The following is a 27,428-nucleotide window of genomic DNA, read 5'->3' as shown; positions in this document are numbered from 1 at the left end:
AATTACCATCATCACCCGGACTCGATTTGCCCCCCCATCATCATCCATCAAGAAATATTCTCAGGAAACCAAATTGATGAATTTAATATAATTGTAGGATAAAAATATAGTTTTTTTATTTTTTTCTTTTTCACAATTAAATTCAAAGTTTATAATAATTTTATACATGAGATTAATCGTGCATAAGTGTATTATACCAGAACAATTAAATTGTAGATTTGGACTTTATTTAATTACTAATTTTTTTAATTCACGTTATCTAAATGATTAATATAATTTTATGGTTAAGATTTTATTGTTTAAATATAAGATCTAGTATTTAAAATTAAGTGTTGGCAATAATTTTCTTCCTAATTTGTACATCGTCTACCCCTTCTTTATAATCATTTATTATGATATCTTAACACTCCTTTCCTTTATATATTATCCATTGATTCTTTATAACCATCCACTAATATATATTAACTAAATTGTATTTCACATTTATGTTATTGATAAATGATAACAACAATAATAAAATATTACAATTTTGTTAATATATATATAACTCTATTAAATTGACCTGATTATTAAATAAATATACCTTTTGTTTTTTCAAATAAAAGATTTAAAGTGTGTCTGGAAGTGTGGTAGAGATTGTTTTTTAAAGTGCTTTTCATTCAGAAATATATCAAAATAATATATATTTTTATTTTTAAAAAATTATTTTTGACATTAGCACATCAAAATAATATGAAAACTTAAAAAAAATATTAATTTAAAATAAAAATAGAAAAAAATTAATTTTTTTCAAAAATATTTTTAAAAAACAAATACAAATAGGGTCTAATCTCTATTCACACCTGTAATTTTGAACACACAAAAAAATATTCCATAAAAAAAAATTATTGGTTTTACAAACCCTAATAGAAACAAATAAACTAAAAAACTAGAAATCTCAAAATTACATGAAAATATTGAAATTTCCTGGTAAGATCCTAAAAAATATATTTTTTCCCCATAAGTAAAACTATCATCGTAATTAATTCTTTTTATGTCTTTCCTCTTTCAATAAGGGCATTGATTGATTAATTAAATTGATCACCCAAAGAACGAATGGCATTTTAGAAATTATAGCAAAATCTAAGTGCAAAAGAACAGCTTGAAAAATCACCACCTACGACTTGCCTAGAGTCTTTCTTTAAGCAAAGACGAGACCTGTTCAGTTTCTACTTCCTGTCTCAAACCTCTGACAGTCCTCTCCAAACCCTCCCTTCTCTCTCCAAAATGTCTGATGGAGGCATAACGGTACTAGACGGGAACACTCTAAGATCGCTCCATGTGTCTTTACCAGAAGACACCCTCACGCTAACCGGAGTTCAGGTCCTCGATTTTGCAGAATCTGAAGCCTCTCAGTCGCTCTTAGGCATCTCATTGCCTCCACACCTCAAGTCTTCCGCTCTTCGTCGCATGAACATCGACGGCGTTGACGATGTCACCAGTTTCCAACTTACAGAACTCAGTCGAGAACAAGCTTCAAGGAAGCTCAGCGACTACCTCTCTGCCATCGCTGATGAGCTCAAAGGTCAATATTGATCTTGGTAGCCAGTCAAGTACAAATGTGTTTTTTTTTCCTAATTATTTATTTAATTTTATGCTTATTTTTAATTTTGTTTTCGCTGTGTTGTGTTGGGTTAGATAATCCATTAGTGGTGTCGATTTTGGATGGGAATGCATTGCGGATGTTTTTGGAGGATGAAGATGATTTTGCTATGATAGCAGAGAATTTATTCACTGATTTGGATACAGAAGATAAAGGGAAGATTGGCAAGAGTGAGATAAGAAATGCAGTTGTTCATATGGGAGTTGAAATGGGTGTCCCTCCTCTTGAAGGTTTCCCTCCTCTTTCTTAGGTTATTTGTGCATGCATCTGTTTATGGTCATTGATACAGAGGAATATAAAAACTATTCCAAGAGCCTCACCCACCAGCTTAAACTTTTGGGTTGAGATAGTTCCATGATATTATACCTATCTGGATGGTGTTATTAAGGTGTATTAGGAATATAAGGAGTGTATGTTAAGCTACATTAACAAATAATTGGTTTCGTGTGCTTTCTTGGATCACAAATTTCAACACATCCAGTTCAATGCTGTTGTGGGTTGCATTTAGCTGGATATGCCCTTTACTTGGAATGAACTTTACTGTTGTATGCCATGGAACCCTGTGCTGTCACCACTAATCCGTTAGTTTAATTTTCAATACTTTTTGTCAACTGCAACGTAAATCTGAATTTGGTAAATTTTGCAACTATTTGAGGGCACCTTATGATTTTGTTGCTTTCTGGTTTTGTCATGCTCGATTGACACAATAGTTTTGAATGTCTATTTTTCGAACCTCCCTGAGCATTGTGTTTTCCTCCTATGATAATGTTTCTTGTCTGTTTTCGTTTAGTTCACCAGTTCCCTTTTCTGCTAAACTGGCAAGTTCAAAACCAATTGCCCTGTTACCTCATGTCAAGCGGCAACATTTTGTTTGATGGAAGAAACTACTTGACAAATTCATGAGTTGTTGACCTACCATGGACTGGTTAAATTTTTGTGTTTGATCATTGCATCCTTGAGTTTTTATTTTTCAATAAAAGGAGGGTTAATGCATCCTGTGGATAACCATTTTGAGCCGATTCTGATGAGTGGTGATACGAGGATGGAGTATTTCCTACCTTAGAACTTTTTGATTGGTAACACAGAAGATTCTGATCTTTTCAGGGAACCTACTTGATCTTAGGATTTGTCTGGTCATTGGATTTTGAGCAGTTTGTGTATTTGGAAAAATTGGAAAGATCACTCAGATTGTTACTTGAAGTAATGCGAAAAACATTTTCATTTTGGATAAATAACTGAAACATGATAAGTTTCCGCGGTGGACTAAATTCGTGCTTTTGATGGTGTGATATGGAAATCAGCCAAATTTCTTCAATAAGCCATCACTGTTATTTGTGAAATTGTCCTTATGTTGGTCTTCATTGCCTTCTCATTTTCTGAGATTTAGAACAGCCAAAGTATGCTCTAGTAGTTTTTTCCTTAAGAATTCAAAAGAAATTTAATTTTATTGATTGAGAATTCTGTTATTTCTATTCAATTGTTCTTTACTGCATGAAAGTTGATGGATATATGTTCTGGTTGAACAGAATTCCCTTTGCTGAATGACATTTTAAAGAAGCATGGAGTAGAGGAGGAAGGGGAATTGGGCCAATCACAATTTGCCGAGTTACTTCAGCCTATTATACAGGAACTTGCAGATGCTTTGGCTAAAAAGCATGTTGCTGTCATCCATAAAATCAAGATAGTTAATGGTTCTGAGATAAGAAAGGTGGGTCGTTATTGGTATCTTATCAGTAAGTTATTCTCAAATGTCGGCATTTCTAAGCATACCTGTTTACTGATGTTTCTCTATGGGAAATTAATGAACATTTTACTCACTAGATTTCTAAAATTGCTTGATCTCATATGAAATTCTATTTCTGTTTTTCCTCATGGATTAACCCGTATCTAAAGATGTAGAAATATGTCATTACAATGGGAGGAAAAGAAGTATGTAGATACTTTGTAGACTAATTTTATTTGGTGTGGTTTTACAAGCGTGCTAGTAATGTATGATTTTGAAGATCCCAGGATGTCTGTACATATTTTTGAGGTCATTTAAAGACCTGATAATTGGGTTTATTTCACCTGATCACAAAATGACAACATTTTCAAACCCCAATATGGTTCAGTCAGTTAGACCATTGACTATATTGCCAGTTCAGTTTTGACAAGATCAAGTAAAGTTTGAAAGGCCTGCCTCAGTTTACTGGTTCTGACAATCACCAGTTGAATCAGGTGGTCATGAGTGCTGTTAGAAAACTGATTACAAAGGCATGCAGATATGGAAATCGCAACTTAAGTTAAGAGCTATATATGAAAATGCAGCTCTCTTTCAAGTGAAATATCAAGCTTGTATTTTTAATTATTGAACTTAGTAAATGTAATTTAATGACAATTGCTTTGTTGGCGCATCATGGACTGAGCTTGGATTTATTGGTGAGGGGCTTATGGGCACAAGCATTACGTAGAAATAACTGGATGGTTAGTGGACTTTACTATTGTGGAAATTGCTATAATCTCTCACAAACCCTTGCAGGTTTTGGCCGACGAGAAGAAATTGAATGATGCCATAGCAAAGGCATTGCAGGGAAAACACAAGAGTGACCAAAAGAGTACAGAGATAATCAGGGATTTCCTGGAGAAAAATGGAAAAGAACTGGGCTTGCCACCATCTGAAGCCAATGAAGCAGTGATTCTACTTTATGATGCTGTATTTACTGACGTGGACAGTGGAAGGGATGCTTCTATAGAGGAGGATGAATTTAGGAAACTTGTGAGGGAAATTCTTGAGAAATTTGCCGAGCAGCTCCAGGCCAATCCTGTCTACTGTGATCTTGATGGTTGAGAGAGAGTCAGTTTGGGATCGCATTTCAAATCTTTTGACCAGTAGAAACGGATGTTTGTGCAGTATCATATTATCACCCCCTTGCATTTTACTATCCATGTATGTCGATTATGTTTTACAGTCTACATGAATATCATACACGCATTGTAACACCAGTTCTCTATCTTGGTGCTAGTATATCTATACAATGCTTTGATGTGATCGCACTACCCTATGGTCTTTTGGTGGTTGAATAGATCCAAACCCTTTTTGCACACAAAGGATGATCTTGCATTTTCTCACTGTGCATGCCGCTTGCAGTTGGCTTTGGCTTTTGTTGAGCTTTATGGTTGGATGGTTTCCATGGTTTTAGATCATATTTACATCCAATGTGTGATGTTGCCTGTTATCAGGTGGTTCTGGTCTCCAAGAATGCTTCCTCTAGTCGTATTAGCAATAATTGCTCAGTTGATGCAATGTTGTCACAGCTTCTGATTGCTTGGTGGTCCGTGCCTTCAAATTTATGGGATATACTTGGCGATTAGCATAGAAAATAAAAAGATCTAGTGAATTAAAGTAAAAAAGTAAAAAGTTTTGGTGAAATAATGTAATTTAAAATGTTTTAATTGATATTGTGTTTGTGAAATATAATATTTATTAAATATCATGTAAAATTAATTAAATATCATGCTTGAAGACTAACTTCAGTTCGGGTTTTTGATGTTTAAGAGAAAAAATTAAATGATTGGTTGATTTTCTTAAAGAGAGGAGGGTTGTGGACATCGACTTTTGGAGAGATAGTAGTTGTGTCTCTCTATGTTCTTTAATCTGGAAAAAAAATTTAAATTTCACAACATGTTATATTTTTAAAAGGAGACATATTAAATTATCACGTTTTTAAAACACAACATGTTTAATTGTTATTTCTTTGAAGCGCAATAATCTTTTTATCGTGTTTGAAAATAATAATATTTAATAAATATTGTGTTTTTAAAGTGCGATGAGATAAAACTTGTGCTACTTCACTAGGTTTTTTTAAATGGTATTATTCCATCAATATTTATAGGTTACTGCTAATTTTTTTAAAAAAATTTCCTCAAGTTTATGTGGTGTGGTTTTATGAAAAATATTTGAATGTGGATTTATTTGCTCGCCTCCTGCAGCTTTCGAGATTTTGTTCCTTCACAATTGGCTGACTGCCCCACTTACATGGAATGGATTACCATTTACCAATAACAAAGTTCTAGCATGAGTGCTTATCACTTGAAATAGGGATTGGGAGATAAGGTCTTCTTCTGGCAAGCTCGAGATAAGCTCCATTGCCATGCCATAAAGTGCTTATCATTCAAAAAAAGGCGTTTTTGGGAAAGGGCAACACTGATTGAAGCAAATTGCAGAATGTTGTCATTCTCAGACATTATGATATGGATAATGACAGAACAGAAAAGTCTGTAGAGCAGCAAGCATCTACTTTTGGGAGTCTTGTGCTCCCACGTTGCAAGATGGGTTCCCTGTGTTTCTCTTGATCCATATTCTATAGCCCTTCTCAATCAACCACATCAGATACTATCCTCGCTGTGAATTGTGAACCACCCACTATCCAATCCCATCGCCTTGGTCGGTACCTTCCACCATCTTGAATGCGATAAATGGAGCAATTAGCATGTAAAATGCAAATAAATGGTGAAATGACGCACATGAACAAAAAGTTTTGATGAAATAGTGTCATTTTAGATGTCGTGGTTGGGACAGCAATAAATTTTAATTGATGGGACATCGATTTAATTTCAGAATTAGCTAATTAAGTAGTTTATAAAGAAAATTATAAAATTACTAAATCCTTGAGGTAAGATTTTTAAATTTAAAGATTTGATGTTCGAAGTAGTGATTCCATAGCTACTCTAAATAAAACAACATTTGAAAACTCCTGTAAAAATTTAAACGCGATCTAATTGTCAGATTAAAACTTATGATCGGATCAAAATAGTCATCATTTTAGTTTGACGTGACCATACCTCCTCTTGAACCTAGATTTATCACATTAATCCATAAATACATTTGCTAGGTCATTCACGTGGTCTGTCTGAGGCAGATCCTGATCTAGTTATGGCAGACCCACATTTAATTGTTCAAAATCATCCGTGAGAACTACTGTATGAACAATAACTTTTAAATTTTTTTTAATTGGAGCTTGCTTTTGAGTCTACAAGTTGGGAAAAAAAAGAAAGTGTATCTTCACTCATAAAACATATTTGAAAGAAAATTTTATAAAGTTATGATTTTTGTATGAAACGATCAACCGGTTACATAATTGTATTCATTCAGCCGATCGATTGGCAGTTCTCGTGTTTCAAAAGTGTAGCATGTTTAAATGTCGCTAGTCTGAAGCTCGATAATTATTTTGTCACGCTTAGAAATAACAACATTTAATAAATATCATGTTTCACTTATCACGCTTAAAAATAGCAATATTTAGTAAATATCATGTTTTAAAAACACAATATAAAAATATGTTTGTACATCACCAAATTTTTTTCAAATAATATTATTTTATTAAAACATTTAATTTACTGTACTAATTAAAAAAAAACATTTAGAATCGGTCAGTGAAACTGGAGGCACCAAATTTCATTCCCGAGGATACCCTAAATATTTATTCAAGGACAATGACAGAGTGCAGGGTTACATCGACTACAATTTTCCATTTCAGACTCCACCAATCTTAAACTAGCCAGTCGATTAAACCTATGCCAGATAACTTTACCATGTAAGCTAACTAGCATCTACCATGCATCATCAAAAGGGAAACATTATGAAAAAGAATACAAGGAATGCGGTGCACTGGAATCTGAACAAGGAACATCCATCGTGAGAAGGCAATTGATCGAGGGGGGCAGTTTTCAAGTGCGAAAATTGCCTGGTCTTGCTGGGATATTTGACCCGCCAATCCAAACGATCCTAATACAAACAACAAGATGATAGGACCAAGGATCCAATTAGTCATCAAGCGGACAGCCATTCCATCTCTGCAGCAGCATGCCGTTTTTAAGCACATGCAGCACTTTCAAGTTCCATGTTGAAAAAAAGGGATGAAAAAAGTACGAGAAAAGGTTATTTATTCCCAGATGACTGCGTAGAAGCTTAAACTAAGAAATTACAAGATGCATGGATGAAGAAAAATATATTTATTATTCATTACAGCCCAAAGGTAAATATAGTAGGAACAAAAGCAAGGTCCTGGGCTATTATGCCTGCAACATAATATCAGAGTAGCAGGTTGCTAGAAAAGCCAGATTGATAAAATGAGGGTATAAAAGCTTCCCTCGGAAATACCAACATGGTACACACCCGAAAACTAGAATAGTGCTTCAACCTAAAAACAATGCGGATTATTGCCTTGTAACTCCAGAAACATAGCTAATTTCCCACCACCATATCATTCCCATATCGTAATGAGAAAAGTTGGGTTCCTGAAGGATAACTGAAAAACATCCATAGCTTCAACCATTTCATTCTTTACCATCAGCAGCGCGGAGTGAGCCCAATTGAACAGGTGCTTGAGTTCCCACCACTTTTGATGAACCGTAAATAGACAGGTCAATTCCTTTAGATTTCTCTTTCTCAATCTGTTCCTTAATCCAAAAGTAAGTAATTCTCAGCCCATCCTGCAACACAACGATTAGCATATTCAGAGTCCTTAGTGGTAAAGGAAGGGCTAAACAGAGGATGCATAAGCCAAAATCATATCTTGATTGACAGATACCTTCAGCCTCATTGTAGGAGCCCAACCAAGCTTCTCTTTGATTAGTGTGTTGTCGGAGTTACGCCCACGCACACCTTCTGGGCCAGGAATGTGATGAATGGGGAGATTCTTGTTCTCAAAGCCGAGAACAATCTCAGCCATTTCATTCATGCTAACCATCTCATCACTTCCAATGTTCACTGGCTCACGGAAGTCTGACTTTGTCAATCTGAAAGACAGAGCATATTCAGGATGAGTCATAAAAGAATAAAACTAGTAGACCCCATGGGATATGAAAAGAATTGCGATCAATATCAGTACAAACTCAAGTATCATAGGGACACGAGTGAGGGCTTTGATTATACATGATAGAAAAAAACATAAAGGGCTTACCTAAGCACACCTTCCACGCACTCATCAATGAAGGTGAAAGATCGGGTTTGAAGTCCATCTCCCCACATCTCGAATTTATCAATGGAAGTGATAGCCTTTCTGCAGAAAGCAGCGGGTGCCTTCTCCCTGCCACCTACGGTAGACATAAAAGACAAATTAGATTAATCCAAAAGGCAGCAAAATTAGTACAAAGCAAGCAATCCCTCCATATTGCAAGCGATTGCAGTTGTTAAGAACCAACCTTTCCATGTTCCAAAAGGACCATAAATGTTATGGAATCTTCCAATACGGCATTCAATTCCAAAGTCTTTGGTGTAATGCTTGCACAACTCTTCCGTTGCAAGCTTCTCCAATCCATAAGCATCTTGAGGCTAAAACACATGTTGAGAAAGTATATTCATTAGTCATTCCAATACAGGTCAAGAACAATTAAATTGCATTCCTCTAGCACAAAGAGAAAGCAACCTCTGCAGGCCAGGCATCAGATTCCTTCAGGCTCACATTAGTCTCCAGCTGCTTAAATTCAGGGTAAATACAAGCACTAGAGGCATAAAACAACCTGCAGAAAGCAGAACATCAGACTTTCTGAAAATGCCATATTGAACAGGGAGTGTTCTACCCTATACATAACAACTAACCTCTTAACCGCATTGATCCTGGAGGCTTCAAGCATGTTGAAGCTGATCATTGTGTTGTTATACATAATGACCGAGTGGTTGGACTGAATGAAGCCCATCCCGCCCATATCAGCAGCAAGGTTGAAAACATGGTCTACATCTTTTGTAACCTTCAAGCAATTATCCATGACTCTCAGATCAACAAGATGGAATTCATGACAAAACATGTCTTCTGTCATGTGCTCATTCTTCTTCCAGTCAGAAGCAATAATGTAATGACCCTCAGCCTTCAAACGGCGAGCAATGTGGGAGGCAATAAAACCCCCTGCCCCAGTGATGGAAATTCTGAGTTTTTCAGATGGCCAGTAAGGCTCCCTCTCGAGGGCCTCATAGGTGTAAGCACCATAGCTTCCGTCAGCAGTCCCCATTCTGAATTTGATCAAATCATCAAAAGGAGACAGAAAAAAAGTTAACAATGATTACTAGAATTACTTTAAACTAACAAAGAACCAAAGATTCTAAATTAAATGCTTCGTTACTGGAAAACCTAAAGAAACAATTACAAAAAAACACAAAACGATAACTTAATTCATAGTAAAGCCATTCCTAAAAAGAAAAGGAAAAGAAAAACAAATTGGTAGTGCTAACCGACATATTCGCAAATGTAAAAAGCTACACCAAAATTACAAAAATTTAACATTTAACATTTAAGTAAGCCCAGATCTCATTGATATTGTCGAAATTTGTATAAGTAACCAAGTGAAGATAGAAGTAATGAAGAGGCTTAATGCTAAAACCTATCCCCTAAAAGACAAAAGGGAATCCCAGCCAACCAATTCTAATCCCATCAACAAGGAATCATACTTAAGGATTAAGCATCAAAATTAACCAAGTAAAAAGAATTTACTCAAGAGAGGAAAAACCTTGAAACTCACAGGACAAGTAAAAAAATCCTTCGAAAATGGTCATGTGTTTTACTTGACTAAACAATATCAGACTATCCTACAGTATCAGACTTATGGTAGAGTGTAGAAGAAAAGGCACAGGAGAAATAGTAAACTGACAAGCATCTGAATCACAAAAAAAATGGTTTTTGAGTAAGAAAACAGAGCAACAAAGATCAAGTTCAGATTTTCTTACCTGAGTTCTTGGAAATATGAGGCTTCGTCGCTTTGCTAATTAAGATAATGTGGGGAGAAAGAAAGGGGTTTGGTTGAGAGAGAATGAAAGGGTATGATTAAGGAGGCATGGCTGTTGTGTTATTTATAGAGCCAACATAGGAAACAGAGACCGGACGCAAACAAGATCATTCATTTTCCCGTGTACTGCTGTGCTGCTATCTATTCATGTTTTTAAACTTTTTTAATTTTTTTTAATGTATTAATATTAAAAATAAATTTTAAAAAATAAAAATATATTATTTTTTAAAAAAAACCCACGTTTAAAAATTCCCTAATTTATCTACTTTCATGATTGAGAGAGAGAGAAATTTAGAGAGAGAAACCAATAATTTTTTCCGCTTTATCTACTCCACTATAAGGTAGGGTTAGGTTTTTTTTTCCTCTATATATTCAAATTGGAATCTTTGGGATATAAACTGAATATTGGACAAATATTTCATTTTTTAATTCATAATTATTGAAATGGCAGGTAATTGTTACTAAATGTAGCTTGAATAGATTTTAAATTAAATTAATAAAAATCAACTTGATGAATTATAAAATAAAACTAATATATATATATTAGAAGTTATCCATACTAAAACATATATTAAAATAATATTTAAAGTAAACCCATAGAAAATAATTACTTGTTGAAACTCTTAGAATTTGATTAAGCGAATATTTTTATTATTATCAATAATTAAACCCATGTTTTTAAAGTTTTATTTCAATTCACTTGATACAAAATAATTTTTTCTAGTAAGTTTTTAAGGATTCCAACAATATTACTTTATTTAGATATACTCGTAAACAAAATTCAATAATCTAAAATTAATTATATTTAATATTTATCTATAAAAACCAAATTTAAGCTCTAGATTAGAAAGAAATAGTAGAAAAAAATTCTAAAAAAAACCAATAACGAAAAAACGAAAGAGCTTAAGAAATTTTATATCACTTTCAATTCATCAAAGACATCTATTTATATATTATTTAGTGATTTTCTTGACGAATAAAGCTTTTAGATTAAACTTACCAATTCTTCCTCGTGGTTGCATTAACATTTACAAGGTAATGTATTTTTCATTTCTTTTTATAACTCGATATTCAAAAGAAAATACTAAATTTGAAATAATACATATACATTTGAATGGCAAAGGGTTAACCATAGGGATAATTTTCTCCTGCTGTCTTTTTTTTTCTTTTATTGAATTGAATTAAATTGCTTAACAAGAGTGATTCTCCATCTCCCTCTCTCTCTCTCTCTCTTTATTTTAATATATTTCTAATTAAAAAATAATTACTAATAATTTATCATCTTCTTCTTCTTCTTCTTCTTCTTTTCACGCCAAAGATTGATGAGCTTTAACTCTAAGGTAAGATTTCAAGATCCACGTGGATTGAGGAAGTCCAGACAGCTAAATAAACATTATTTAATACTTCATTTCATTTAAAGGCCTACAGTACCTTTTACGTATTATTAATTAATTTTAATTAAGTTGTGAGATTCAAGACGACAGGATTTTAAAATATAATTTATATTATATGAATAAAAAAACAATTAAATGACGTGCACCATTCTCCATGATCACATGCATCACGTCAATTTCACAACACATTTCACCATTAATTTAATATATACAGCTTTCATGGACAATGTCACGCTTCATAATCTCACCTTTTTATGTGTCTAAACAATTAATTATGTCCAACAAGGCCAAGCTAAAACTATGATTAGATTTATAAATAAGTTTGTTGGGATTATTTACTATGGCTGATTTTGGTAAACGAGATCATATTGTAATTTAAAAATATTTTTTTTATTTTTAATATTAATACATTAAAATTATAAAAAAAATATTATGTTTTTCTGAAGTAACATGCAGGTACCTTTTTCGGATATCCTATTTTTGGAATTATAAGATTTGCATGGAGGCTAGCATGTGCCCATAATCAGAGAAAATTCCAGGAAAGTGTTGCAGAAAGGAAAGGTTGGGACTTGGGACCATCAGAAATTGCTTGGAAAATGCTAGCCATGGCAGTTTCAGCTTTCACCTCGATCAAGTACTTCTAATGAAATGAAAAACTCGTTTTCATAAAAAGACACTACTGAGAAAGAAGTAACAATGGTAGCTCTCAATTCCCTTCTTGTTAGTTATAAGAACTCCGATATAGTGAGAAGAATCAAGAAGAAGAAGAAGAAGAAGAAGAAGGTGTTAGGGTTTCCTATCACTACGTGCCTTCTCTGTTTTTTCTTTGTTTTAATTGGACATTAAAATCTTTGCAGACTTGTTTAAGTGAGCATGTCTTTCACAAGATAAAATCCTAGAAATTTTTGTTTTTTTATAAGTGAGTTTTTTTAAAATGTTTTTTTTTTCTATAAGGGTAGAACTCATAATAAAAAGATTAGCTTCGATTTATAAAAACTAATTTAAAATACATTTATCATTGAAGCCAGAAAAAAACAATAAAGCCAGAAAAAAACAATAAAGCATAAAAAAATAAAATTGATAGAGGTCTCTATTGAAAAGGAAAATAAATAATCAATTCTTCAAGGGATAGAGCCTCGAAGGATGAAGAAAGTCTTTCCCAATGAACATTTCCAATAAACAGGCATGCATAAAGAAAAAAACTTTGAGGAGATAACATACTTACTTAGATTATATTTGGCAGTGTGGTTATGATTGCTTTTCAAATAACTTTTTTTTACCGAAATGCATGTCAATGATTTTTTTTTATTTTTAAAAAATTATTTTTGACATCAGCCCATTAAAACGATTTAAAACATACAAAACATATTAAATTTTAAAAAAAAATAAATTAAATTTTTTGGGAACGCGGTTTGCACCGCGTTCCCAAATGATTTCTTACTAGACAAAAGAGTAGGTATCAAGAGAATAAAAAGACAAAAACAGAATCAAAAGCAAAGTTATATTGATTGCTAATCTAGAAAACAGAGATTCGGTGCTAAAAAAGAAACACCGGATTCAAGTCATCGATCAAAGAAATTGAGTGTTATCCAAGACTAGAATCATCTCAAGATATAAGAGAATAAAAATTAAAAAAGTTTTAAATGAAGAGAAGATTTGAAATTAGAAAATTCAAATCATCTTAGAAAAAACTAATTGATATAAATATAGAGTTGATCTTTAGAAAATCAATCAATTAATAATGGGCCATTTGAGGAGGGAATAAATGTTATACACAAAATTGATCAAGAAGAGTTGAAGTTTGGGGTAAGAAGAACATGCTAAACTTGATCGTAGATTAGACTTGGAAGAAGTTCAGACCTGTGTAAAAAAAAATCCATATGCTGCAAGATTCTTAAAACAAAAGATGAATAAACACGAGTAACTGGGAGGTAAAAGGGAGACTATGTGCTCTAGAATCTTTAAAACAAGAAATGACATAGATTGAAATAGTTGTTACAAGAAATTACATTCAAATTTTATATTTAAAGGAGGGTATCATGGAGGAATAAATTATTCAACAAAATCAAAAAAAAATAATTGTTCTACAATTCAATCAGATTTACGGGTCTTCAAAACATGTTTATCAAGTAAGCCGATAACCTCGTAGGCTAATAGATTTTGTATGTTTGTAACTAGGAATGACAATTTTACCCGAACCCAGTGGATACCAACCTGAATTGACCTAAATAGATAGTCATTTTGTTTGCTAGTTCGGGTTTAGGTAATATTTAAAATCAAAAAATCAGATTCGGGTAGGGTATAAATATTGCTAAACTACATAAATAACCTTAAAGTTTGGAAAAATTATATTTACACCAAGCATATATATATATAAATAGAAAAATTTAGGGTTTTTCTCGCACACTCTCATCTCTAGCCTTTCCAACCCCCTCTCCCATCTAACCTCTCCTCTCTACCTTCCATATTGCTCCCTTTTTAGAATCTCTCCCTTCTAAAACATGCATGTGTAACATCGGCCTATAGCCCTTTTTATTTAGAATCTCTCCCTTCTAAAACACTTGGTGCCCTGCTAGAATACTTTCAACTTTTCATCTTTCCATCGTACAAGCTATAAAAAAAATCATGTCATCTTTCAAAGTAGAATTGACTGTTCTTGAACTTATAAAACATCTCAATTAAATTTTTTTTGAGATTATTATTTTATCTATTTACAATTTATTTTAATCAAGTTAATGGTTCAGATTAAAATATGAAAAATAATTTTCTATAACATCCTTAACTCTAAACACGAGTGAGCTCCATTTTGGTGGAGCAACATGTTCGAAGCTCTTGAGTGTGATATTAGCTAACAAGTGGTGATGGTTGAGCAATTATCTCATCAATCATTGTACTGTGCACAGGTAACCAAACACCAATCTCCTTTCATAAGAGTGTTATTTGTAAATAAAAAGTAATGTAATGGATCGATCATTGCCCAGCTAGCACCATTTCGTCAATTTTTCCAGCATTAAATTATGCATCGAGATGGATTAAAGGTGTGGCTTTGGAAAAGAAAGACTAATTAAAAACTGGTGGAAGGACCTGTCAGTAGGATCAATGATGATACCAAATCCATGCTAGCTAGGAATCAAAACAGTACTAGCCAGCCAACTTTGTATTGGGGAGGGATGGTTTTTTAAAGTGTTTTTTATTTAAAAATAAATTAAAATAATATATTTTTTATTTTTTAAAATTTATTTTTAATATTAAAACAATGTAAAAACATCAAAAAAATATTAATTTTATAATATTAAAATAATATTTTTTTTAGTTTCATTCTTCAGAGATTAGGCACCATTATTTTTTTATTTGCTTTTTATATAATTTTTTATTAATTTTAAAAATAACTTAGATTATCTTAGTCTTTTTATTTGTTGTTCTTTATTAAGCTAAGTTTTTTTAAAAAATTTATTTTTTTATAAATTCAATCAATTAATTAAATATAATCACGAGTTACTGTGGAAAGTTGAGTTTGGTAATTTTTTTCATGGGAAGGCACAAGAAGAAAAAACGAATAGAATAGTTTATAAAACAAGTATTCTCTTGACTTTCTCATGTTTGACTACAGTGTTAAAAACCGGTCAACGTAGAAAAAAATATTATTATTATTATAAAACAATAATATATCAGGATATATTAATATACAATATAAAAGTATATTAATTTAATATATTAGTGCATATAATACTTTAATTTAGATAATATTACTAGAAAATACACATGATCAAATAATTTAGATAAAATGTACAAAACATGTTATATTATACAGTAACTATACATTTTAAATCATATAATTTGTGTTGTAAAATTAGGATGCCATAGAAAAGAAATTTATTTTTAAAAAATGTTTGATAAAAATAAAAATTAAACTATTTTAAAAAAGCTAATAACTCAAAATATATTATTTCTCTACTTATTTTTTTTTATGTGTCCAAAGACTAGAAAATATATAATTTCTAGCTTATTTTTCATTAAACATTGAAAAATAATCTAGAATTTTTTTTTATGAAGCTCTTAAACATCAAAAACCAGTTCACTTTCCATGTAAATCATTTTCAAAAAAAAAAAAAAAAAAAAAGCTCTCTTAACAAACGAGGCCAAGTGAATGTCGTGTTGATAACAAAACATAGACTTAGAGTATAAGGAACAGTCATCCCACAATGAATACATTCCGAATGGGCTGCCCAGCACTCGGAGGAAAAGGCCATTGTCCCCCTCGGCCTCAGAAGACAAGCCTATAGCCATACTCCACACCTATATATATGGTTCTTCGAGTCTTCATTTGCTGATGGAACCATTCCACTGCTGAAACTTCAGCTTTAGAACCTCAAGGAATTATTCATATATACTAGGTATTGTCTTCTTCTTCTTCTTCCCATAAAAACATGGGACGCATGATTCCTTTTACAATAAGCTTCATGTGAGAGAAGGCGGAGTACAGTCCCTGGCTTATCTAATAATCTAAGCTTACCGTGAGTGCATTATAACCTTGAATTTAAATGACTTTTATTATGTATTACAGCATGCTTAATGTTTTTTTTCCTTGGCCTCATTGATCTTCGAGGCCTGCCAGACTCTTCTATTCTTAATTGCAACTCAATGTTTAGCGTCAACAGGTCCATCTAATCAAATAAAAAATAAAGTAAAAAATATGGTTAACTGCTCTATTGAATGCTTAGCGGATTTATTTTCTGACAAACCAAACAGAAATGGATCAGTAACCTTCCAATCCACTCTGATATATGCCCGTTGAAAACGATGTGATAAATCCAACCCTAACCATTTCTTTCTTTCTTGGAGGAGCTGTCTCTAGTGGAATTTCGGTTTAGAAGCAACACAATTTCGGACGTGATGAAGTTGTGAAAAGAATTCACATGAAAATTATATATATGTATGTATCTATTTTTTTTCTTTCCTTGTATCGTTAGGATGGAAAAGGTTTCTCTGACAGTTTTTGTAAGTTATTACAGCTCATGAGGTTATCATTCAATAAATTGCAGTTAAATTAACAACTCATGGGGTTTCCATTCAATATATTGCAGTTAAATTAGCAAACTAATCTCAGGATTTTCGCATAAAAAACAGAACAATCTAGGATTTAATTACAGCAAGTTTCCTGATTTTGGGTGTTCTATGAGCTGGATAATACAGAAGAGCTAGTATTTGAAGAAGCCTCGTAAGATTTAATTGCAATGCATGAACTGTGCATCCATAAAACATTGCCTGTAAATAACCCACTATTTTTCTCCCAAACTAACACCCGCCACCAACTACAGATTTCCCTCTCTTGTTTTCCCATTTGTTTGCAATGGAGAAGAGGGGGAGCCTTTTTCTTGGTTTTCTTTTCTTTTCCCTCGTTACTATTTCTACAGGTAACACAATTATTTAAGCTGTTTCCTCTTTTTCTTTGAGATTTTCTTTTTTATTTATGTGTATATATCTTTGTTGGGGTTATTCCGTATCGGTTGTGGAAGTGACCGGCAAAGAGTTTACAAGTGTAAGGAAAAGTCTCCTATCACAAGTTAGCTTTTGAGGGAGAGATGGACTCAAGATTTAAACAAATCTGACCCTACAATTAGGGTAAGGAATGAGTTGTCGCGGCTCCGATCCAAGACCCGATGTGTGAGTGGCAGATTGTTGAGGTTATCCCGCATAGGTTGTGGATTAGGCCGGCGAAGACTTTATATAAGTGTAAGGGATAACCTCACCTCACAAACTAGTTTTTGAGGGGGAGATAGGCCAGAGACCAATCTGTTGGTTTAACTTTGAACTTTTACATCCTATGGGATTGCAGGACAAGTTAAGGTGATAAAAAACTCTGAGACACTTACTACGTGTCCAGTTCCAGAAAACAGTTCTCCTAAGGGTCATTCTCCGAAGCTTTTTGTTTTTGGAGATTCTTATGTTGACACCGGGAATCTTCAACCTTTCCGGTCTTCTGGTGGTTGTGTTCTGACTGATTATATAGGTGCACAATTGCTTCTTTTTCTTGAGATTATATCCTTTCATCGTTTCTTGTTTCAAGAGACATTTTATTCATCTATTTCCTTTTCTTCTGTGGATATTTTAAAACATTTCCAGCCTCATTTCTCGGTATAAATTCTCCGGTACAATATGAAAAGAGAAACTTAGCAGAAAACAAAGCAGAACTGAAGAATGGAATGAATTTTGCATACGGAGGGAGTGGTGTTTTGAAGGAAGCATGGAACAATCATAGCATGACCGTCCAAATCAACAATTTTAAACAACAAATTAAAGAGAAAGTGTTCACAAAATATGACCTTGAAAATTCTGCTGCACTAGTTTCTCACGCAGGCAATGACTACACGTACTTGTATCTTAACCAAAGCGGCACCATAAAGGTTAGTGGTTAGGCTAATGAGATTATGCAAGTCCTTGTTTCCTTTTCTTCTCTTTTTCCCAGTACTGCATTTTCTTTACACATGACAGGACGTGCATGATCTCGCTGGAAGAGTTGTTGACCAGCTTGTGAAGAACGTGAAAGAAATCCATGAGCTGGGAGTGAAAAAAATAGCAATTTTAGGATCACCACCCAGAGGATGTTGGCCGCAACTTAATCCGCGACCTCGTACAAATTGCAATGCGACTTGGAACGAGGAGTCGAGGTTCCACAATCAGCTATTGACAGAAGCGCTGAAAAATGTAGAGAGCAAGAAGAATGCATTTGTGTTTTTGGATCTTTACAAGGCCATGGATCTGGCACTTCAAAAAAACAAAGGTGATGAATTCTCATTTCCATTTCCATTATAAATAAAACAGAGAAAATGGCTTCATCACATGTTATATTTTAAAAAAATATGTATAAGGTATCATTCCTTGTATATGTAATTTCATTTAATCTATTTTTAAAGAGTTATAGTATCTCAAACTTATTATTCCGTTAAATTTTCAAAACTAACAGAAATATTTGCATATATATATATATATATATATATATATATATATATATGATTCATATTTTACATGTTCAAAATATTTCTTATTAAAAATTCTCTAAAAAAGGAATTGCCATATTTTTTTAAAAAAAAATTGCCATGTATGGGACAGTTTATATGTACTTGTTGAGTTTATTTTAAATTGAGGGTCAAAAAGTAAGAAAAGAAATACCTATGTATTTAGTACATATATTTATTATATTTTAATGTCATGAAGTATGGTATTTTAAGAAAAATTATCCTAAACGGAAAGATAAAATAAAGAAAGAAGAAATCTTAGATGCTACAAATTAATATTGTAATGTTTTTTGACCTATTACCGTAGAAAACTCAAACTACGAGAATCCATTAGAGCCATGCTGCGATGGAGTGAGTGATGAATATTGGTGCGGGATGAAAGATCAGAAAGGTGCAGAGATGTTTACAGTATGCCGGCAGCCGGAGTCGTCATTTTTCTGGGATAAAGTGCACCCTTCACAGAACGGTGTGCATGCCATTTTCTTGGATCTAATACCTTCTCTTGAGAGACTCCTTTTAATCTGTTAATGTGTGACGCAAGAACAACTTTAATCTCCTCTTGCATATGGTTGGTTGATTGTAAACAAATTTGAATTCCCTGTATCCTCTTGCATATGGAGGATGTTCATGAAGCTAGCTAGGATAGGTTGCTTGGAATATTTCTGAATTTTAGATTTATTATTTTTTCTTGTTTAGCCCTTAATTAATCAGCTATGATAAACTATTTATATTAATTTTATTTGCTTGTTATTATTAGTTATCAAATGAATAAAATTCAAACTTGAGTGTTTTCGTTTAGTTCTTTGGGCCTTTGTGTTCAACAAACCTTATTTCGTCACGACATGTTGTGTTATAAGTGATTGCTACTTGAATCATAAGCTATTTTCTTTCAAAAATATCGAATTCAGAATAATTACTTAAGTTAGATGATTAAACCGTGGACTTGGCTAATTTTAATTTCGTGGATAGAAAAAAGTTAGAAAACTTATCCAACATAATTTTATTTTTTATTAAAAGCTATTTTCTTTCGATAACATGAGAATTATCCCCTCTTTCCAACTCTAAGAGTAAAGGAAACAATGTTAATATCATGTTTAGTATTGTGTTGCGGTGTAATTTATAAAAATTTATATAAAAATATTTTATTTTGAATATTATTATATTAAAATACTAAAAATATTAATTTGACACTTTTTAAATAAAATATATTTTTTAAAAGTACCCAAAAATAAAAATTATTATACTCTTTTTTTAGTTTAACATGAGTGTCCGGGTCAACTTGCGCGTACCTTAATTAATTCTACGGATCCTGAAGTTAATAGCCATGTAAGCCTCCAGTGACCATCATATGAACAACCACAGGGATCGAACCTAAGAACACAAAAGAAACAAATCTCTTAATCTCATGCTCTTATTACTGGGCACCACGTAGATGGTTAAATTATTACACCCTTATAGTATAAGTTACTATAAGTTACCGCACTAAAAAATCATTTAAAGAAAGATTAGAGTTAGAGCTTATTATTGCTCTTTATATATATATATATATATATTAAAAGTAGCTTTTTGGTGGATACGTGGTAATGAAATCCAACTTGACCACTGACCTAATTCAAGATCAGGGTCATGAGTATTTAAAGATATTATTTTATTTTTTTAAATTTAAAATAATATTATTTTATTTTTTTAAAAAAATTAACTTAAATTTTAATTAAATTATAGATTAAATTACTAGCTCAATCAAATCATATCAAGTAAATTCTTTTATTTACTTCGAAACCCAGCCTAAGCTAGTTCTTTGATCAACCTATTACCAAACCAACTTTAATAACTATGAGTGAGAAAATTCAACCTTTTTTTTATTTTCATAGAAAGCTTACACGTGTTAATTTGCTTACAAAAACTAGTTCTTTGACCAACCTATTACACATGTTAATAATTATTATTTTTAATTTATTAAAATAATATTTAAAATTTATTTTTAATATCATTATAAAAAAAAAAATTTAATTCGAAGTAAAAAAAATTAATTTTTTTTTAAAGAAAAAAAGAGTCGTAGACAAACACATGTTGATGTTGCTTTGAAGGGAAATAAAACAAAGCGGTTGTGGGCTCAAGGGATACTATGGACCACCATAATTTGTGGGCCATCTTCAGTATTTATCCAGAAATGAACTGCCGCATCCCACCAGAGAGAGCCATCCAATGACAGCCACCAATATCTGGGAAAAAGTCGTCTCTTTCCATGATCCTATCCATCCTCAACAAAGACCTAATAATTGGGAGATTCTAATGTGTCAAAGGAGGAGGTAACCCTATTTTTTTTGTTTACTCCATTACTCCTAGCTAATGATAAGTAATTATATGTTCTTCTGTTTTATTTTTTTCAACAGAAAAATGTTATATGGAAAGTTTTATTATGCTGTCAAAGGATTGTGCCTGTTATCATCGTGTGAGATATTTCTTGTAGGAATGCCAGATAATAGCATGCAAGAGTTTGGGGGGGAAATAGGGTTTGGAAGATCTTTCATGAAGATCTTTTCTTCTTCCAATCTTTCTTGTTTTCCATTTTTCTAAGGTGGAACTTTCCTATGTCGATTTCATGTTCTTAAAAGAATCCATAGATATTTAAAAGGCATTGTCAAAAGAAGAAGAAGAAGAAGAAGCATTTTTAGGTTCAAATTGTTGAAAGATCAACTATATTTTCGCAAGAATATTTTATTATTTATTCAACAAATGTGATATTTTTTATGCTTTTTTTCCCCTCTTTTGAAGGTCATATATCCTTCTTCTTTTCCTGTCAACATATTTTTTTTTTAGATTCTAGTTGAAAATAATAATATAGAAGATCAATCAGTTTATCAAACGAGCCAAACATTAAAAATGTATAATGTATAATTTTACATGTTTTAATATCATACAAAGTTTTCTAAATATTTAATGCAATGCTTAAACTATGTAGTTATCATATCTACAACAAGTGTTCCTAACAAAATCCACATTAAGTGATATTTTTAGAAATCATAGCATTCATTCTTGATACAAAACTCCCACATCACAAAGAATCAATTTTTAGCAAAAATAAAAACCAACTAGGAGAAAAATATCACTGGATCAATTGAATAAAACACAAAAAAGATCAAAATCTCCCCCATCAGAGTTGCCAAAATGGATATGCACAAATGCTGATCATACATCAAAATTCTTCTACTAGTAGGAGGGACCATACATACACATTCATTGAATTCTTACACAATGCAAGTAGTGGATATTTTCTCCCACTTGTTGGAACCATACATCTAATGGTGTGAATATAAAAGGGAGCCAACAACAGAGGAGAAGGAAAACCAAAATAAGATCTCTACTTTATCCATTGACACCTCGGACCCACGCCATCTCCACCCGCACAAGACAACATTAAAAACATCAAAAGTTGAACTTGGATAGGGTATTTTCAGTGGAGGATAATGTCACACAGACCAATCCTGGTGTCTAGCACAGGCCACAAACACCAATTGTCCAAAATGAACCGGTCTGAATCTGAATGGGCTTTTCAAAGATTTCTTCAAGAAGCCTCTGCTGCAACCTTTGATGACAACACTCCCAATTCTTCAGCTGATAAAACTGACGTTGTTCATATCAATGATTATGGATATAGTAATAACAACGCTACAAGTAAGTGTTGTGATAATAATTATAAAGAGAATGCCATGCCCTTGAGTAATGGGGCCTGTGCCACTGCTGCTTCATCGTCGCTTGGTGCTCCGGCGGATATTCCTGTGGAATCTGAGGATTATCATGCGTTTTTGAAGAGTAAACTCAATATGGCTTGTGCTGCTGTTGCTTTGTCTCGGGTAAAGTTTCTCTTTTTTTTTTACCCATTTCTTTTTAATGTTTTTGTTGTTTTCAATTGAAATATAAGTGTTTATTTATGCATGTGTGTGTTTTTTGTGTGATTTTTCATGTCGGGTTTTTTCATTTGCCGATAGTAAGTTAAGGAAAAGAAAAGGATTGGATCTTGTGTTGTTCCTTGTTTTCCTTCTTTGTGTTTGATTGGTATGAATAAATTGGTAAAGAGAGGAAAGGTTAGATTTTTTTCTTTGTGTGCGTGCGTGCTTGTTTATAAGTTCTTACTATGTATTTTTGGCTTCTGGGTAATGGAAAATTTAGTTTAATTATTTAAATAGTTGATATATTTCTTTTTCTTTATTTCCGGAAAATTGAAAACTAAAAGGAAGTATATATATGGGTGCCTTTGCTCTTAGTGCATGGGAAATGGAAATTTTAGTAGTTCTGAAGTTCTTTTTCCTGAGGAGGAGTTGACAGTTGTCTTGGTTTCAGATTCAGTGGAGAATTTGATTACATGGGCCTAATGGTTGGTAGTTAGGTTTAATATTTTTTTCCTACTTTGCTGGCATTTTGTGTAGCAGCCAAATAGAGTTTAACCAGTTCTTTTTTATTGGGTGGTGGTGTTCCAAGCTCTCAATAGCTTTTATTTGCTTTTAATTTAATCCGTCGCCTTGTCAAGTGGAATGTGGAAATCCTATATGGAAGTGGCGATAAGGTTTGTGCTTAACTAAAATAGGAATTTGTGCTTAGAGATGAAAGAAGGGCCAGGGCCTGGGCCAAAGTGGGCATCAGCTGTACAAGGGAAATTCTGCCCGATGCTTAACTAAAATTGAAGTAAGGAATTCACTGAGAACAAGAAGGGTAGCACTTTTGGAATTTGCTTGAACATCAGGTTTCCATGAGTCTGAAACATTAGAACAGAAGTTAAACGTTGAAGCTAGGTAGTAAGATCTATTTGATACTTAAGCAAAGGAAGACAGGAAGTCTACAAACCTTTCTAATGAATGATGAATTGTCGGAATAGTAGCCTATATTGTTGATTGCTTGATTGTAAAGGGATTATGGAGGTCCCTTTTTTTCGGAATGCTGGAGGTCCCAATTTGTAAGAACTATTGAAAACTAATGTGGAATGGTGAGACAGAAGATTTGTGAAGCTGTAGAACCTATATGGTATTTTGTTAATAACAGGGATTAAATGCTAGTTTGAGTATGTTAAACTGTAAAGTAGCCCTATGTTTTGACAAAGAAAATGCAAAGCCATCCTTTCCATTATGCATTCTTTAGTTTCTTGTTTATGTATTCCGTTACCATACATACTTAAAAAGACCTATCTTGGTTAATTGAATATGTTTTGCTCTTGTCAATAGGCATATTTTGTAAAACCTCTAAAATCTCCTGCTACAGCTGAAAGTGGATCACAGGCTTCAAGTACGTCACATTTGGGATCCCATGCTCCTTCTGAAGGTTCAACTTAGTTTGTTTTCCATTTATATGCATGTTGTTCAGAAGTACATATCCTATCTTTTTAGGGCATGGCCGTTTTCATTATAACAAGGAAGAAATGATTTCTTAGATATAGTGATTAAAAAACTTCAAGGGCTGAATCCTTTTGATACAGATAAACAACTCATTAGATTGGATAAACAAACTCAGAATACCACCAACTTAATTATCTGGACTATTAGATTCATGAAGCATATAAATCAATCACAGAAGTCTAGTACAGAACCCCAAATTGACAAGGGAATTAGAATTCCTGTGCATCAAAGAAAAAGAAACTCTTACATAACCTTAGAAAGAATTTTCAAAGAATCTAGATATAAGAAAGGGTTCCTGCAATCTAGTATTTACCTGGATAGGGGATTTTGCTCAATGATCTAGTCCCATCATTCGTTTATCTGATCAAACTAGATGAGAAAGATTAGAAGTCATCCTTATTTGCACTGTAGCATAATAATTCACTTTGCTAAAAGCCCGTGTCAAGTCATTGCTTCTTGGAAGTAATAGTGACAGGCTAACAGCTTATAAGTCTGCAAGGGAATTTGGCTGCAGGCATCCAAAATCAGTGTGATATGATGAATTTACACGTTACAGAAACCTGGCAAATGGGAAAGTGAAGGAAATTAGAACGTCATTTCCCCATATCCCAAACTTGGGCTTCTTTGATGAAAAAATTGTGTTATTACTCATTTGACAAAAAAATTAGTAGCACCAAGTAGGAAAATTGTTAAGTTTTTTTGAATAATTTTGCATTTATCCTGGATAAAAACATGGCAACTTGAATCATCTAGCCATGATTGATGTGTTTGCATTCTGATGCTATGATCAACATATGTTGCCCAATCCTAGATCTGTTCTCTTCTCTTTCACCCGCAGCACAATCTCTCCATTGAGTTGGTATAAGGTCTTTCATACCTCCATAAAAACATTCATACTATTGCTCTTTTAGTCAATTCCCTTTTTAATTACCTATGCAGGAGCTGGGCATGATTTATCTAGGTCCCGAGATAAAGATGCTAATGAGCCACTTGGAACTCCCTCCTTGCCTTCCATGCAAAAGAAACTTGCAGTTACTGGTAAGCCAACAACAAGTGGATCATCCAGAGAACTGTCGGAAGATGATGAAAATGAAGCAGAAACTGAAATAACTGAGAATATGCACCCTGCTGATGCAAAACGTGTAAGGAGGTAACTATTTCTGTGTTGTTCTGATTATTACTATCATATGTTTTTGAAATATTAATTCTTTTTCTTCAAAAATTGAGAAATTCATGTCTATCCATCTGATATGTGATAAACACTTTCACTGCAAGACCTCAGGTTCCAGATGTGATTTTTAGTGGATAGCAATTGTTTTGTTTTGTTACTATAATCTGGTCCTGCATGTATGATTTCCACGCCAGAGAGAGATCAAGAGTATTCAGTCAGTTTATGTGGCCCAAACATATTCCACTAAAATATCAGATGACAGCTCATAAAACATCAGTTTACAGTAAGTTTTTGAACCTTTTCTCATGCATTTAAGATTAGATACATCATAGAGGTAGCCATCTGAAACAGGATACTTGTGCAAGAACATATTGCTTAAAATATAGCACCACAATGGCTTGTTGTTTCAATTTATGCTCAAAATAGCTGGTAGCATATTTGATGATGGCATTGGACACTTCTTGTTTTTTTTTTCCTCTAATTTGAAGACACTGGTGAATCAAATGGGGGAGAGAGAAAAAATATGCGGGTCCTCTGTCTGCTTGGCTGGTCAAACATGGGCTAGCTCATAGATCTATGGGCTTTGATTACCAAGGAATAGATTTTTTCTCTTCAAATTTTTCTGCTATTGATTCCATTTCCTTCCATTGAATCATGCCGTGTTTTTTCAGAATGCTTTCGAATAGGGAGTCAGCTAGACGATCAAGAAGAAGAAAGCAGACCCATTTGACTGAGCTTGAGACCCAGGTCTGGTTATTTTTACTGCCTGCTTGATTGTCTTCTCCATTTGTTTTTCTTCTTCTACATAAATCCTAATCATGTTTTTTTGCAGGTTGCTCAATTGAGGGTTGAAAACTCTTCTCTGCTGAAGCGGCTCGCCGACACAAGTCAGAAGTACAATGAGTCTGCTGTTGACAACAGAGTTTTAAAAGCTGACATTGAAACGCTGAGAGCAAAGGTAACTTTAATTGTCTTGTCCTTGGAAGTTCAAACACACACACACACACACACACAGACACACAGTCATTGCAAGGCTTTCACCTCCCTTTCCTAGCTGAGAATTACATCTAGTGATCATAGTGACACTAGTCTCTCTCCAAACACACGCACTGGCATGCATGCAGTTTTAAAGGGGAGAGATTTTGGTGTACAACTGGAGGCAGAAAACTGGCACTCAGTTATTCCTTTTCATTTGGTGATTGCATGCATATCCAGGTGAGGATGGCTGAAGAGACGGTCAAAAGATTTACTGGGTTGAACCATATGTTCCATGCCATGCCTGATATATCCACAATGAGTATGCCATCGTTTGATGGATGCCCCTCTGACACATCAGCAGATGCTGCTGTCCCTGTCAAGGATGATCCAAAGCATCACTTCTATCAGGCTCCTAACAATCCTATATCAACTCATGACTCCAGGCCCAGAGTCAACTTTGTGTTGGCCGATATATCTTCAGTTGAAAATGTGCAGCCAAATTCTGGAACAGCAGCAGGAGTATCAGGGAACAAGTTGGGGCGAACAGCTTCTTTGCAGCGAGTGGCTAGCTTGGAGCGTTTGCAGAAACGGATTCGTGGGGGTGCAAGTCCTTGTGGACCTCAGTCCAATGGGGAGCAGTCGTAACAAGCAAAATAACCCCGAGTGTCAAGAAGATTTAGAGAAGAAGATTCCATTCCAGTTTGATTTTTGGTTTAACTGTATGTAAAGATCCTATTCTTTAAGTACATGTTGAATCAAACAATTATTTTTTACCGCAATTGGCAATGCAAAATGTAGCTCTATAGAACAGCTTATCAATTGAACCTCTTACGATGCTGTTGTTTTGCTAGACATTTTTGCATTTCTGTGAATAGATTTTACCTCATGAATGAGATCACAGGGCATTGAGTTGCTGCTAACCAAGAGCTATAAATACCGTGGCTCAAATCCAAGCTTTCTTGTGAAGTAAACGAGCATGTTAACACTAAACCAATCCTGTTTTGGCCTGTCCACTTCTACCCCCTCGAACTTTATTTTGATATACGATCAATCTCTCACTTGACAAGGCAAATTTTCATAAAA

The 27,428-nt window shown here is 33.4% G+C and overlaps 4 protein-coding genes across 5 annotated transcripts; 3 read left to right on the top strand and 1 right to left on the bottom strand.

Moving 5' to 3' along the window:
• Window positions 1–1,194: 1,194 nt before the first annotated feature.
• LOC133693743 (uncharacterized) lies at window positions 1,195–4,678 on the top strand. Its single transcript, XM_062115031.1, has 4 exons — window positions 1,195–1,564; window positions 1,678–1,872; window positions 3,169–3,350; window positions 4,161–4,678. Exons 1-4 carry the CDS (start codon window positions 1,267–1,269, stop codon window positions 4,467–4,469), a joined length of 984 nt encoding a protein of 327 aa, XP_061971015.1. The 5' UTR covers window positions 1,195–1,266; the 3' UTR covers window positions 4,470–4,678.
• A 2,940-nt stretch (window positions 4,679–7,618) lies between these two features.
• LOC133694763 (GDP-mannose 3,5-epimerase 2-like) lies at window positions 7,619–10,505 on the bottom strand. Its single transcript, XM_062116451.1, has 7 exons — window positions 10,341–10,505; window positions 9,222–9,629; window positions 9,049–9,142; window positions 8,825–8,954; window positions 8,584–8,716; window positions 8,212–8,419; window positions 7,619–8,113 (listed from the first exon to the last, which is right to left on the bottom strand). Exons 2-7 carry the CDS (start codon window positions 9,626–9,628, stop codon window positions 7,958–7,960), a joined length of 1,128 nt encoding a protein of 375 aa, XP_061972435.1. The 5' UTR covers window position 9,629; window positions 10,341–10,505; the 3' UTR covers window positions 7,619–7,957.
• Window positions 10,506–16,917: 6,412 nt separating this feature from the next.
• On the top strand, window positions 16,918–19,548 carry LOC133693360 (GDSL esterase/lipase At5g03610-like). Its single transcript, XM_062114562.1, has 4 exons — window positions 16,918–17,803; window positions 17,917–18,197; window positions 18,286–18,574; window positions 19,117–19,548. Exons 2-4 carry the CDS (start codon window positions 17,997–17,999, stop codon window positions 19,335–19,337), a joined length of 711 nt encoding a protein of 236 aa, XP_061970546.1. The 5' UTR covers window positions 16,918–17,803; window positions 17,917–17,996; the 3' UTR covers window positions 19,338–19,548.
• A 1,452-nt stretch (window positions 19,549–21,000) lies between these two features.
• On the top strand, window positions 21,001–27,164 carry LOC133695125 (light-inducible protein CPRF2-like). 2 transcript variants are annotated; one of them, XM_062116946.1, is made up of 7 exons: window positions 21,001–21,118; window positions 21,203–22,663; window positions 24,026–24,122; window positions 25,136–25,346; window positions 26,039–26,114; window positions 26,200–26,325; window positions 26,583–27,164. In XM_062116946.1, the coding sequence occupies exons 2-7, from the start codon at window positions 22,277–22,279 to the stop codon at window positions 26,988–26,990; spliced, it is 1,305 nt and encodes a 434-aa protein (XP_061972930.1). In that variant the 5' UTR covers window positions 21,001–21,118; window positions 21,203–22,276; the 3' UTR covers window positions 26,991–27,164. The 2 variants fall into 2 exon arrangements, with proteins under 2 accessions (XP_061972930.1, XP_061972931.1); XM_062116947.1 differs by having other exon boundaries at window positions 21,007–21,118; window positions 21,280–22,663.
• Window positions 27,165–27,428: the final 264 nt, after the last annotated feature.

This window comes from Populus nigra, chromosome 5 (assembly GCF_951802175.1).
Source record: "Populus nigra chromosome 5, ddPopNigr1.1, whole genome shotgun sequence".
NCBI lineage: Eukaryota > Viridiplantae > Streptophyta > Magnoliopsida > Malpighiales > Salicaceae > Populus > Populus nigra.
This window is presented reverse-complemented; position numbering and strand designations above follow the sequence as displayed.